Here is a 14,784-nt window from a genome sequence, read left to right as displayed (position 1 = left end):
ATATATGTAACTGTTATGTTTTATAAGCTTTATTTGAGAAAACTCGATCTTAAATGTTTGTGTTCAATATCTTAATATATATATATATATATATACATGTTAATCTAAACAACTTCATATCAATTGTTGACGACAAATAGATTTGGCTAAGTAGAAGAGAAGTTGATGTGATTATTTGATCTGTTTTTATGTATTTATACTACCCATTTTCATAATTGTGAGTGGGTAGCATAACTGAGTAAGTAAATTTAATAAAATGATGATGGTGGTGAGTGGGTAATATACCTGAGCAAGTTTGACAATAAGTTCCTCCCCATCTACAATCTCACTTTATTCATTCATTTTCTATTTTCTATTTTCTCTCTACAATTAGATAGTAATATTAACAGGCATGAAACAAACAATCTTGGAAACAACCCTAAGAATACACAAAGGTTTTACAATTATATACATACACAAAGCAACTAAAATAACTCAAAATTTAGAAAAAAAAAATTATCCCCCAAATATATATATATATATATAAAGCGAAGTCCACAAATGTCATTACAGGAAACTCCCCAAATGTAAGAGTTCTTGAACCCCAAGAATTCAAAAACTGCCAAAAGTTATTGAACACCAAGAATACACAAATCAGCAAAATAAATGTAAAATATGTATTCTACACGAAGATTGTTACGAACCATACTAGACAACTGAACATAAAAAATACACCAGTTCAATTTTTCGAACTAATACTTGAGGAAACTCAACAACAAAATCTTGTACTTGTCATTCTTCATCACAAACTAATGCAATAACAATATGCTTCATGAACTCCCAGTATTTAACTGCAAAAGCTCCAACATACTCCAAGTATCAAGAATAAATAATTTTTGAAAACATCGTTAATAGAAACATATACTGCATCCTACTTAATTACCTGTTGATGTTCTAAAAATTGCACAACAGGCTGGAAGGGGAGAAAAAGTCATTCCCCATCCACTGAGACCATCTGGGGTTCAAACAAAGTGGTCTGATGTCACCGGCAGTAGTCTGATGTGGCATGTACGGTGTCGATGCTTACACTCATACTATAAGGAAATAGATGTAGAGAAAATCGTGAAGTAGACACACATATTTAGGTGGTTTGGCGCAATGCCTACGTCCACGGGTATTTGAGGAAAAGGAATTCACTATAATATTTTTATTTACAGTCTCTCATAATCTCTCACTTCTCACTGTACAATGATAGTTTTGGATACATTTGCTGAAGAGGAACACCTGTGCTAGAGCTCTCTGTCCAGAGGTTGAAGGTGGAGTTGAAGAAGAAGAGAAAACTGAGGAAGAAGAAGACCCTAAGAAGAAGAAGAGACAACCCCTTTTAAGGTGGGGGCTCTGTCTATGTGACATCCTTTCCCTTGCCAGCCCCATGCCCGTTACACCCCCTGACCCCATGCGACCCACAACCTCCTGCTCCCCCTTGACACTCCATGTCCCCCCCCCCACACTCCTCCCGACGATTACCTCCTAACTCCCTGACTCCCCTTTTGTCTCCAATCTCCTTTCTTCTCTTGTCCCTAGTGATGGTTTGACAGGCTTAGCCTAAATATGAGTTAAGTTTTTTACTCCCCTCACATTACCCATTTAACATAATAATCAATTTGTTGTAAAAATTACCCATTAATTTGCATTATACTTACTTCTACAATAGGTGCTCCAGCTGTGTGACATCCATCCCAAGTTGCATCTATGAGCATAATAAAGTGGATGTTCAACAATTATAAACGGTGCAAAGATAGTAAATATTAAAAAGTTATAACTGCGTACACTTTCTTGAATCCCAATCATTGGTTGTCTCAATTATGTTTCACTAGCTTCCAAAGTTGAGGTGTCCACCCTATGCAGCTATAATTTATGCACAACAAATTATAGAGTCAATCAAATAAATGCAAATACAATAAAAACCAACAAACAATAAACTACATTTGGATATAGTCAAATTATTGTACTTAATATACCTGAATGAGAAGAGTCTCAAATGTACCAATGACTAATAGGCTAAATAAATTAACGCTTGTGTCTATAACTTGGATATCTCCTCCAAGTGCCTAAGAACCAATAAAGAAAAAAACTAAATCCATATTATATAACTGCTTGTAATGTACAAGATGTGCATTAAGTAATAAATGAATTTGTTAACCTGTTTGCGATTTTCCTTTCTAGTAGCTTTCTTCTTCTTTGTTTTTATCTTCGTCAATTCTTTCTCCATCCTGGATGCCCTCCTTAGAGATGTGGGTCTCCTTTTGCCTCACCTAACTTGGGGACTACGTACTTTCATCGAACTCCTAGCAATAGTTGTATTGACTATTGCAACTTCAACACTGGAACCTGTTCGGTGAGAGGGCTTGTTGATGTGGTAAATATCGTTCATTGCATATAACTTCTCAACCATATCTTTAGTATGCTTATCGCATGACGCACATTTGTTATCACATCGTAACAAATATTTAGGAGACATGAATATCTGTGAGCGTATAGCCTCTAATCAGGTACATCTTAGCTACTTTGGATAAGAGTGTATATCCTTTTGATGTTCTTCTTCCATCGATTCAAAATGCATTTATCTGGCAATGAATGTACTCAGTTTAATTAGGAAATGATTAGGATATGTCTACATAGTATCCCCCTTATCTTAAACAATCCACATGAACACTTCACCTCGCACTCCACCTTATTCAAGTCCACAGAATGTTAACCTCTTTGATGAAATTATCGACATAAATTTCATCCTCTACAAGATATATTGAAATTATACTATCTTTTTGTTGTAGAGATGGAGCACAATCAACCATCCTCATTACTTGTTGCTGAACTTCTTTAAATTTAGCGTTCATGTATACATCATGAAATCTTTTTTTAAGTGGAAAAGTAAAAATGCAAGGAATTATGACATTGAAAGAGTGGAAGTCCATCTCATTTTCATTCTTAATCTTCTTCCTCAAAGAATTGTTGAACCAGTCGACAAACTCTTTTAAGTTTTTCTTAGCATGAACATATATATCAAAGAAGGCATACATGCTCTCACTTCATTATATTGTACGCATTCCTGTCCAAAAGTAATTTTTTAGGCATACTAGTACCTAATGCCCACGCTCATTGTATAAATTTTACAACTAAGCATTTTCATGCAAGTTATACATGGTTATTAACACGTCTCAACATCTCTCAAACTCTTCAATAATTTGAGAGCCATACATATTTCATCAACTGAGTTTTCAATTTGATTTTATATGTAGCATGAGAATATAGCTTCTTAGGCACTTTTTCAATATGTGCTACAAGTAAAATCTATGTTGACTATATGAGAAAATAATAACAATTGTATTTTTCATTACTATCTCGGTTTATAATAAAAAGCCTTTAGAGTTTTACCATCCACATACTACAACCAGGTTTGAAATAATTATGTAAAGGTCTTTGTATTTTCGCTAGAAATCAAAGTTGCTCCCAACAGAATTGATTGGTCATGGTGGTTTATACCCACGGAGGGTGTAAAAGGCATACTATATCGATTTGTTAAGTATGTGGTATCAAATGTTATAACATCACTAAAATATCTGTTGGTTGCCTTACTTCATGCAACCACCCAAAAAATATTCCCTAACCTACCATCATCATCTAAACCGGTCAGTGCAAAAAAGCCATCATTCTTACACTGCATCCTATAAAAATACTCACAAACCTTTCCAGCACCACCTTTCTCAAGTCGTAGATGTCGTGCATTGTTAATGTAATTGCAACAATCATTTTCCACGAATAGAAGGTTCTCAAATCTATCCACATCAATGATAAGAGAGTTGAAACTCTTATTCATTAGAATGCTAGCTAAATCATTTGTATCTAAAACTCTCTTTACCGAGTCACTCACTTCTCTATTGCATCAAAAGAATTGGTATATATGTGTACTTAGGTCTTGATTGTGGGTATACTGAACCATTTTTAACCACAACATCCCATCCATTTTTAAGGCATTTATCATTGCCTTATAGTCCATCTTTCTCACTGGACGTGGCTTGGCGACATTTGACATCCTATTTAGTGTCATGCCACCACAAGCACAACCAATTGTGACATATTTGATACTCATCCTCTCCTCTCTCACTCTTTTGTGTCATTACCCTAAAACTGCATTGTTTAACGTATCGCTTATAATAAGCAATTAATTCTTCCAAATAATTAAATTGTATCCCTAACTTTTGCTCATTAATGCTATCACCCCCACCAATTTGCACTATCTAGGGTATCCTGGAATTGTTATCGTCATTTTTTGTTTTATTGATATTATCTAAAGATGAATCTCACATTACTTCAGTTGCCCTGGAACTTGGTATGACCTCTTTAATTTCTTTCACAACTCTTCAGCTTGTAGCGTTGAGTATCGAGGGGGGGCCAATTGCATTCTGAAATGGGTATGCAATATTTGACTATAATAAACAAGACCAAAAACATAAATGAATCATTGTAATTAGTTGTTAACAACGAAAGTAAAATATCTTTAAGTTGAATTCATCACATGGTTGCTCAATGGATAAGAGTTAGCATTTGGACGAGGCACAAAAGGTGGAAAAGAGGAACTAGGTAGCGATTGAACTTCTATAGGGTGTATAGCGGTGGGCCTCATCAGAGAGTTAGGTCCACCGTGTAATGGGTAATTTTGCTGCAATTTATCCCAATAACAAACATTAGAAAAATAATAACAACATCAAAACACACTTAAAGCACAATAAATCCCTTAACTACTTCACATCGCCTAGTAGTGACTTGGATATGGATTGGCAGCTGGACAAGGCATAAAAGGTGGTAACCATGCATGTGACATTGTTCCATAGTAACCATCCATGTATTTTGCATAGTTTCAATAAAGTCGTCTAGGTATATCCTAATACCAAAAAAATAATGATAATGAACCCAAGGTTACTGTACTAAAAATACATATCAATTCGACACATAGATACTAAATTTGAAACAATATTGTAATACCTAGGTTGGAGGATTTGAGGTAGGAGATGTTAGGGTGTTCTTTCCATTTCCCCATCTAGGTGATCTCAATAAGAACTATATCTATGAGTAGTACAACAAATACATGTAGACTGACTTCAAATAAGAAAAAAAAAAAAGAAAAAAAAAAGACATAAGAACTCATAAAATAAATCACTAATAATTTGAATTTCCTCTAATGCTATTCCAATGATAGAAATCCCCTTTTATAATAGTGCAAAACTAGGAACTCAATCAACAGTTATCTCATTTGCAAGAGTGAAAGAACACCATCTGTGTTAGCTATTCCAAACATTTATACCATTTCAACAATTATAACGATTTTTGAAATGCAACAATTGCATAATACTCAAAATATTTTTGCAAAATTGCTCCCTCTTTTTAAAAATCCATTTTAAAAACAAAGCCATATTGCTTGTCCAGTAAAAGAATTGTCTTCTTAGTCATATTGATTGATGTTAGTGTATTTTTAGTGACTTCAAAGATCAACCACTTGAATTAAACTCCACTTACAATGTAAAATTATAAATATGCGAAATTTAGATGATAAAGTTCTAGATGAAAGAACAAAATTCTTTTATTAATTGATACAATAGATCATATTTATAAGATGTTCAAATCCAACATATGGTTGGATGGGATTCATTAATCATTATGCTAACCGGATATAAACATGTAAGGAAGGAAACTTGGCTCTTTTTCACAAGAATCTTTTCTTGTACACCCATTTCCCTAGTTCGACACTAGGGTTTGAGCAGGTACTTAAGCATGTGAATAGGAAGAAAAAAGCTTAACACAGTCTTTAGGTGCATATCTCAGCCTTCTCCCAAAATTTACAAAAATTTTATAAATGGGACTATCATTTCCTGTCTTTCTCAATTTGTTTCTTTCAAATATTTTTGTTTTGGATTTCATTCAGGTACTCAGTCAGGCAAATAACTTTGAAAAAACAAAGAAGCAAGCAGTAATCTCAAATCCCAAATTCTAAATGTTTAATAGCTTTGAAAAAACACAAATTTCATAGGTGCCGGATCGAGATTAACTCAAATTTCAAATATCAGTAGCTTTTGAATATGATTGTCAAACAAAAAGGATGAATTTTAGTATTGTTAATAGATAGAGGGGGGTAGAGGACTCAACAGTCTTGGTGAGCGACAGAGATCGACTCTATGGTTCAATCTAAGATAGAGGGTGATGAACTAAGAGAGGAACCGAGATCTGTGACGTTGTCTTCTGCTTCTTTTTCTTCTAAGATCCAACTGAGTTCTCTGCTTCTTTGTTTGTTTTTTACTTTTTTTTCCTTTCTGGTGCTGATATGTCGTTGTGCCACATCAGCTAATTTAACGACGACTCTCCATCCATGATTGTACGTAGCAAAGCTGTTATAAGTAGGCCTATGCAAAAAAATTTTTAAAAATAAAAATAAATCAAAGGCCCAATCTGTTCGAAGGACCCAACCAATCCGACAAAAAATGGTTTAGACGGACTTTCGAGTCAAACCCATTAAATGCTAGTTTCGACCCGACTAATGTTTAAAAGAAAATTTCTACTTAAGCTTGCAGATCAACCCTAGCCGCTAGCCCTCCCCATTCCATTCATCATCTCATTGCCTCTGTTCATCGTCATCATTGCCTCCATTTCTTGTAGTCTTCATTCCACTTCGTTTGTCACCGGCTTATTCCTTTCCCTTAGTTTGTCCCTAATTTATTCCGTCTCATATTGTCGTTCAATCTCCGGGAGAGTTTGCACATCCTAATGTTCTCAAAATGGCTCTAGTAGATGCAAATGGGGCTAATGGAGGTAGCCCTGGTTCATGGGTTCTAACTTTTCATAGAGGGCAAGATGAAAGGGTCTCTAAGGAAGAGCTTTAGGTGGATCAAGAAATTACACACCCAAGTGGTGATGGATGGTGGTGACAGATGGGTATATATTTCTTTCTTTCCCTTTTGGCAATTTTAGGTTTTGTTTTGGTTTGTGGGCTTCAACATCTATTACAAACTCGAAGGGGTTTTGGAGGATTGGAGTAGGAATGGGAGGTGGTGATTTTTTTTCTTTTGTTTTGGGTATAAATGACAAATTTTCTTTCATATATCTTGGTTAATTGGGATCCATATATAGAAAGCATAGGTCTTTTTTGCTATGCATAGCTTTGAATTTGGCAAGAATTTCGATTTGGTTTTTAATTGGGTAGTATCTAAAGGTAAAATGAGTAATTTTTTTGAAAGCTTTCCATAAAATGGAGTAGAGTAGAGTATGATCCAGTCTCAGTTATCATACTGCAAACAAAGTCACTTCTATTGGCTGGATTACGATCTTGAATTTTGGATTAAATTAAATTTTAAAATAATGTAATTTTATGTTTGTGAGATAATGGGTAAAAGAGTTGATAATGTTGTAATAATTAGTAATAAAGAGTTGATACCTTTGTAAATTTTCCTCTCTTTTCATTAGTATTCATTTTCGTTTTCAGGACCAAAATAAAAAAATAAAAATCAAAGGGTTGACCCGACTCGAAGTCGGATTGTCCAACCCAGATAATCCAGCGGATCCGGTGAAAGAAAAAAAACCCGGCATGGGATGGTCGGGTTGTAGGCTCAGTTATAAGATCCTTCGATCAAGCTGGTGCGCCATCTGCATGTAGCTGAAGACCTAGCTAGCTTCTTGCTGGGACTTAGCTGAAGCCGCAAAATTTCTATATTGTTGACACCTCTAGCTAGCTGCGTACATTTGCGGCCGCATTCTAGAAGTGGTTCATTGAAATACATATTTTATCGAAGATGATTAGAAGATTTATAAATAATAATTATTTTAAAAAAATAATATTATATTTTTATCTTAAATTATTAATTATACTTTTAATATAATATAAATTTATAAATAGTTATTATTATTTAAAAAAAAAACTATATTTTATCTTGAATTATTAATTATAAGACAAGAAAAACGTTAGTCGTGATGGAAAGAAAGGTAAATATCAATCAAAGAATAAAATTAAAAACCCCCGTCAAAGACATTCTCTCTCTCCTTTAGTTCGTTGACGCGAAGCCTCATCTATTTCTCTCGTGTCTCCAAAATCTGAATTCTGCAAGCGATGGACTTGAGAATTTAGCCGCTCTCGACGTTTGTTTGTTAACTTTGATTACGTTCGGCCATGGAGGAGTCCTCCAAACAAGAGCTGGTCCAGCTTATGAAGCGCTTCGGGGCTTTTCTCACCGTCAAGATTTCCAAACTCCTCCCTATCTCGCTCCAGAACCTGGTTCGTACATCCCACTCCTTCTTCTTCCACCCCCTGATATCGATTTGTGACACTCATTCGAAGTTCCATGGCGGATCTGCTGCTCATTTCATGTCAAGGATCCGTCCTTCTTTTCCAAATGTTTCCCGTAACCTAATGGTTTTTGTTACCTCATGCTATAGTTTTAGTTTTTCCGAATTAGGTTCTTGCTTGAATATTACTTCCTGGTTTAGATTCTTTAAGAAACATTGATTTACAAACGAACATTGACTGAAAATTATGGCTGTTTCTGATCAAGAAAATCTATATATTTGGTGTCTTAGATTGCCTGAAAAAAATATAGATTCTCACAAGATTTGATTGTTTTAATTAATATTTCTGTCGTTTTAGCGAAAATATTAAGCTGTATCGCGCTAGAATTTGAGTTAGTGAGGCCTAGTGTTCATTACTTGTGGTTAGAATTGGATACAAAAATAATCTTTTTCTTTCACCATATTTTGTATTTGTTTGGAGACATTATATTTGTCCATATCAGTTAAAATCTTGACCTCCCTAGTACTACGTGAAAGTCAAGCTCTTTGTTGCAAGCCAAGCAGAACAGAAGATAGAGGGCAGTGTTAAGGCATTGCTGACATGATTAAAGGAGTATACTTGTGCTAGGGGAACTACTTGAATTTTTTTTTAACATTTTTAGTACTTTACCAAGCTTATTCGAATCGGTGGCTTGAGGATCATATTGTTTTCACATATCTGTGCACTTGGTACTTTTGAGTGTTAAGGAGTTTGGAATTATTTCATTGATAGTAGGACTATGCAATGCCCTATCAGTAAGGTTGCTATTGCATCATTCAGTCAGCTAAACATGGCATCAAGTCCTTGGCATGTTTATTCTAGTAATTGTTCGCAAAATTAGGAGGGAATTGAAGCCTGATGGACCTATAACCAAAGTTTGGTAAGCTTAATGAAACTCTATAAAAATTATATTGGTTACTCGTGCTATCAAAAGAACGGAAGAGGTAATGAAAGAAAGAAATGATGTCTAGACATAAAAATAAGTTTTTTTGATAAGTTGCATATCAAACAACTTATTTTTATTTCTAGAAATCAAATAAAAATAAGTTTCTATAGGCCTTCCTTCAATGTAACATTACACGGATTCAATCTATTGTTAGTTTTTATTTTGTGATTAGGGATTATCCCCTACACAGATTTCTATCTGGAATGATTAGGTGTTTCTCACCACTTTCAACATGGTAACAGAATTCACGATCTGTTGGGGCCATTGCGGGGCTTGCTGTTGCTATAGTCTTCACTTGGAGGCTTTTGAGATCACCTAATCAACCTCGAAGAAGGCAACCCAAACGACAAGCCAGTACACCTAGCAGTTCTGGTGTTAATACACATTCAAATGCAAATCCACTACTTCCTGGAATTTCTTCATCCTTGGAGAATTCGAGAGCGCAAAATGTTGTTGATGAGTTCTTTCAGTCGGTAAAGGTTAGTGTTGAGTTATTTACACTACATTTGAATTACATATTGCTTTATGTTGGCATGATTTATCTTAAGTTGCTAATTTCCCCTTTTTCAGCCAACTTTGGGGCAAATTGTAAGGCAGAAACTGAGTGAAGGAAGAAAGGTAATTGCAGATGCTTTATGATAGTCTTGTTACCTAACCAAGATTATGTTGTTTTCTTATCACAGATATGTTATTTACAGGAAGGCTTAAGGACGTAGTAATGGTTCTCAAACAGCCACAAAATTTGAACTAAAATCCATAATAATCAATCCATTCCTTTTATTTTTCAACGTGAAAGTATGTGATTTCTCTATTTTGGTGAAGATATTGTAAAAGTTCAATGGCCATGAAGGACGGAACTGCCTGCCTATAGATTATCCAATCAAATATGCTGGGTGGAGGATTCTTTGATTTTCTTTGTATCAAGTGTTCTGAAGTAAATTAATATAATAAGTTAAATTCATACAGTTCGTGTATAATGCATGGAAAGTGTTATAGAATATCACTGATGCTGATAAGTTTCAACAACTCAGTCTCCAATGTCTAGTTCTTATGCTTTATGATAACCTCGCAATATTCTTTAGGAAAACAAGATACCAAAAACTATGTGTTATAGAATATCACTGATGCTGATAAGTTTCAACAACTCACAGTCTCCAATGTCTAGCTCTTATGCTTTATGATAACCTCACAATATTCTTTTGGAAAACAAGATACCAAAAACTATCAGCAAAGATATTAAATTATAAAGTCTACCTACTAAGAATCTGCTACAAGTTGGTTTTTGATTGGTTGCAATAATGTTTTTGATGTTTCTTTCTAGGTTTAGGTTTTATAACTCATGGAAGTTTTGAAGGGCAGTGTGGCTTTCGGATGGGAATCATAAGCTTCTTCTATGATATGCAGAGCATATAATCGACCAAGTATTATAATAATAAATACTTCAAGAATATAACCAAGAAATGTTATAGTAGAAGGATTTCTCAAAGTTTTGACTTCAAGTTAATTTGCTTAAGAGGTTAGATTACCTGTATACAATGTGAAATTTGCACATATAGGCTATATGTGAGAAGACTTGGGTTTAAACCCTTTAGTATCCTTTTTAAGCATATTAGACTATTTTTAGGTATTAGCCATTATCAAATAGACCATTCCACCTTTATTCTCGAGTTTTTTTTTTTTTTTTTTTTAAATGCTTGTGAAATGCCCGCCCCAAAAAATAGAGACCATGGAGGTCGTGAGCCATAGACTTCAATGCCCCTCCACAGTTGTGGAAATCCTTGTTTTGTTGAAAAATCTTTTCTTTGAGGGTATAATTGGCATTTTATTAGCATTGTGTTAAAAAAATCAACAGAATACAGACAGAATGATCAATTTGATAACAGCTTAAACTTCAAGGATCTATTTAATAAAGTTAAAAGCCTAAGAAAATTTGGTAATGCTCCGAAGTACGAGGAGCAAATATTTTCCCTATTCAATATGAATAGAAAACCTAATGATTTTTTTGATAACATGGCAAAGCACAATGAGAGATATATATACACATATATATGTATATTCCTTATCTAAGATATGGTAGTGGAATTAAGGGGTAGAAGATAGCAAAGTAACACCAATAGATATTCCTTTTTCTTATGAGCAAACACCAGTAGACGTTCACACATAAAAAAGTTATTTCTTTAATACCATGCCCTGCTAAATTTAACACCTACTTTCAATAAAGCAAGGCTGTAACTGAATCTTTTCTGGTTTAGGTTTGATAAACCAGATTATGGTGTTAGACTGATTTCAAGAGCAAGAGTGTGATCATCTGACTGTTGAAATAATATTTGCATTTGGAACTAGAGTGTTCGTGTGTATATATAGTGAGCTGTGGGTCGATGTACATTAAATGCAAGGTGTGCTTCAAGTCTCAACATACTATAATTCCCACCATTATTGCTGAGGAATTCTTGAATCTCTTGGTTTCATTTGTTTTATATTAGCTAAAGCTTCCATCTGAAATGTGACTAAATTTGTAAATCTGGCTGCTACTGTTTTTCTTGATGTCTGAAGTTTTCTCTGCTGCCCACTACCATCATTTTATTTAGAAGACAACACCTACGAGTTCAGCTTTTTCTGTGTTTTGAGTGATTGGAAGCCTCTTGTTGCACTGCCTGATTACCGTGCTTCTCAGCTCTCTACTGTTTGTTATGAAATTAATTTCCACCAAGTTTAACTGCATTAAATCCTGGTTTGATTTCCACTTATAGTTTTGGTCTAGGTTTTAATGCGCTTGTAGGTTTACCACTGGTAATTCGCTAGTATTCAGTACTTTACAAAAGAAATTGCTTCATATAAATTATAGTTTGTTTTGCTTATTTGATTTAAGACTTTTCTCTGTCTGTAGGTAACCTGTCGTTTAGTTGGAGTGATCCTTGAGGAAAGTAGTCCAGAGGAGATCCAGGTGATGCAACTCTTTGTTTAGTGAAATCTGTTTTTGTAAACGCAGCCTGGAAAAGGACTGATGTTGTTTACTATTTTTATGGCAGAAACAAGCTACTGTAAGGTCCTCTGTGCTGGAGGTGCTGTTGGAAATCACGAAATTTTGTGATCTTTATCTCATGGAAACAGTTTTGGATGATGAAAGTGAAGTGCGTACGGGCCTTTTTAACTATTTTATTCTGTGACAGTTAACCAATATTATATTCTTCTGAGAATGTGTTGTGTCATGTGATGTGCTTTATAATGCCAGTGGGAAAGTTTTCAAAATTTGTACTTTTCTGCATGTTTACCATGTTCAAAATTTGTTAACTATTTTTACAGTGCTGATACCTTAACACAGTATTAGCATTTTCTTAAATATGAGAATATTAAAAAGAAAGTGTACTAGTAGTATTTACTAATGGTTGAGGTTAAAATATATTTCGCCTGCTTCCCCTCTGCTTGGGTTTCTTGTGCTTGTAATATGTTTATTTTACAAGGATTTTACAATGTTATGGTACCATATACTTTATCATCTGGGCTGACTTGTGACCTGCAAAATTTGTACCATCTATAGAGACAAATTTGGATACGTTGACATGTAAGAATCCAAGACAATAATTTGTTTATGCTTCGTACTTGATTGCTAAAACTTCTATTTTAGTATCAGCATGGTTGGGGTTGTGTTATCCTAGTCGCTGCTAATTGTTAGTGGCTTGAAGTAAAATTCATTCTGCAGACTGCTCTATTGTAGAGTTTTCTTGCTTCTGTATTATAGCTTTTTTACTTAAAACATTAAATCTTGTCATATATGTGATAAACTTTTGTGTACAGAAAAAGGTTCTTCTAGCTTTAGAAGATGCTGGGGTTTTCACATCTGGTGGTCTGGTCAAAGACAAGGTAAATAAATGTCGTTTTCAAGCATTATGTGACCATAATCTATTTACAATCTTATGTTAAATGTTGTGGAATTGCTGGATATGCATTTACTATCTGTGCATGAGTGTGGGCATACATGTGTGATGCCAAATATACATAATGTAACCGTGTATCAATGTACACTCAGTCTGTATACCATGGTAACAAGCATAGGCCTTCAGCCTTATGTCAAGTAGTGGGACACGTCCTACAAAAAGAATAACAAACTGCCACTCACTGGACATGTTTGAATGACCTTGGCTGAAATTGGAATCTGGGAAAATTACGAAGCTATAACCAAACCTAATCAGGGATTGGCAACCTTGGATGTTGGTGTTTTCTTCTTCCTTGTAGCCTACAATGAATTGACTATAATAACATCAGGGCAAGTACCATTATTGTTGTTGTTGTTGATATCATATTTCTTAGTTATTCAATTGTGAAATGCGTTGCAGGTTCTTTTCTGTAGTACAGAGATTGGTCGGTCATCTTTCGTACGGCAATTGGAACCAGATTGGCATATTGACTCAAATCCTGAAATCATTTCACAGTTAGCTGTATGTAATCGCCACAAATCATCATTTTATATATATTTATCTGCAATCATGTTGGTAATGTTTTGATATCAATATATAAAGCATCATAATGCATGCCTTCTAAATATTATACTTATTTTGTTACAGAGATTCATCAAATATCAACTTCACATATCTCCTACCAGACCCGAACGGACTGCCCCGAATGTATTCAGTGCCCCATCCTTGGAACAGTTCTTTGGATGTGTCTAATTCTGAAAACCAGTAAAAAGATGCAAATATAATTTGAACTTTTGTTAGGTTGTCTTTCTCCCTTCTAAATTTTCCCCGTACCTCAAGTTTCTGCTCGATGCAGCAGAATGTTCTTTGGGGGTACTCATACGGTTGGTATTCAGACAAAAACTTGTAGTCCTCCTATGTTTTCAAGGGAGAGAAGTCTTCTTTAAAATTTGTGTAATAGATTTGGTCCACATTCAAACTTGGACATCGGAAATTTAATCAAATGGATGCTGTTTGTATCGTATTCCTAAAAATGTCGCCTTATTTCAATTTTGTCTCGTGTTTGTCTGTCATTGTAACTTCAGTGCAGGCCAGTTGGCTAGTTTTGGTGGATGTCTTGCTTGGCCCCTATGCTTTTAAGTAATTATTAAGGTGCTCCCGAAGTATGGATGTGTGGTACTTTCATCCTATTATAGGATTTCATGTAAATTAAAATTGCTGTTTATATTAGTAATTTTAATTAAATGACATGTATATCCATACTTTGAGAGTGCCTATAAGTTTTCTATTCTTTCAATCTTTAATTTCTTTATCATAAGAAATATTCTTCATATGATATAATCTTCAATGTGCATGCTTAAAGATTTCATGCATTCCCTTGATTGGTTATCGCCAAAGATATAAGTCGACTCATTTCCCTTTTGTATGGACCCATCTATCAATTAATTGCCACCAAAATTATGAGTAAGAATTCCTTTTCAACCAATAATGCACGATTATAATGTCTATTGACAGCTTCTAAATATTGAAATCTTTTTTGCAGTTTGCGCCATTCTATTCTCAAATCTTATCTAAAT

The 14,784-nt window shown here is 34.5% G+C and overlaps 1 protein-coding gene across 1 annotated transcript; it reads left to right on the top strand.

The window, feature by feature from the left end:
• Positions 1 to 8,005: 8,005 nt before the first annotated feature.
• On the top strand, positions 8,006 to 14,241 carry LOC122307584 (peroxisome biogenesis protein 22-like). Its single transcript, XM_043120537.1, has 8 exons — positions 8,006 to 8,296; positions 9,536 to 9,772; positions 9,864 to 9,911; positions 12,181 to 12,237; positions 12,323 to 12,424; positions 13,089 to 13,154; positions 13,628 to 13,729; positions 13,856 to 14,241. The coding sequence occupies exons 1-8, from the start codon at positions 8,192 to 8,194 to the stop codon at positions 13,958 to 13,960; spliced, it is 822 nt and encodes a 273-aa protein (XP_042976471.1). The 5' UTR covers positions 8,006 to 8,191; the 3' UTR covers positions 13,961 to 14,241.
• The last annotated feature ends 543 nt before the right edge of the window (positions 14,242 to 14,784 follow it).

The sequence above is a fragment of the Carya illinoinensis genome, chromosome 4 (assembly GCF_018687715.1).
Source record: "Carya illinoinensis cultivar Pawnee chromosome 4, C.illinoinensisPawnee_v1, whole genome shotgun sequence".
Classification (NCBI taxonomy): domain Eukaryota; kingdom Viridiplantae; phylum Streptophyta; class Magnoliopsida; order Fagales; family Juglandaceae; genus Carya; species Carya illinoinensis.
Note: the sequence above shows the minus strand (reverse complement) of the source record. Positions and strands in the feature narration are given on the sequence as shown.

Excerpts from the sequence above, each read along its gene's own strand:
- LOC122307584 (XM_043120537.1), top strand. The coding sequence starts at position 8,192 with ATGGAGGAGTCCTCCAAACAAGAGCTGGTCCAGCTTATGAAGCGCTTC. Across the intron at positions 13,155-13,627 it reads GTGGTCTGGTCAAAGACAAG|GTTCTTTTCTGTAGTACAGA; the intron begins GTAAATAAATGT and ends AATGCGTTGCAG. Across the intron at positions 13,730-13,855 it reads AAATCATTTCACAGTTAGCT|AGATTCATCAAATATCAACT; the intron begins GTATGTAATCGC and ends ATTTTGTTACAG.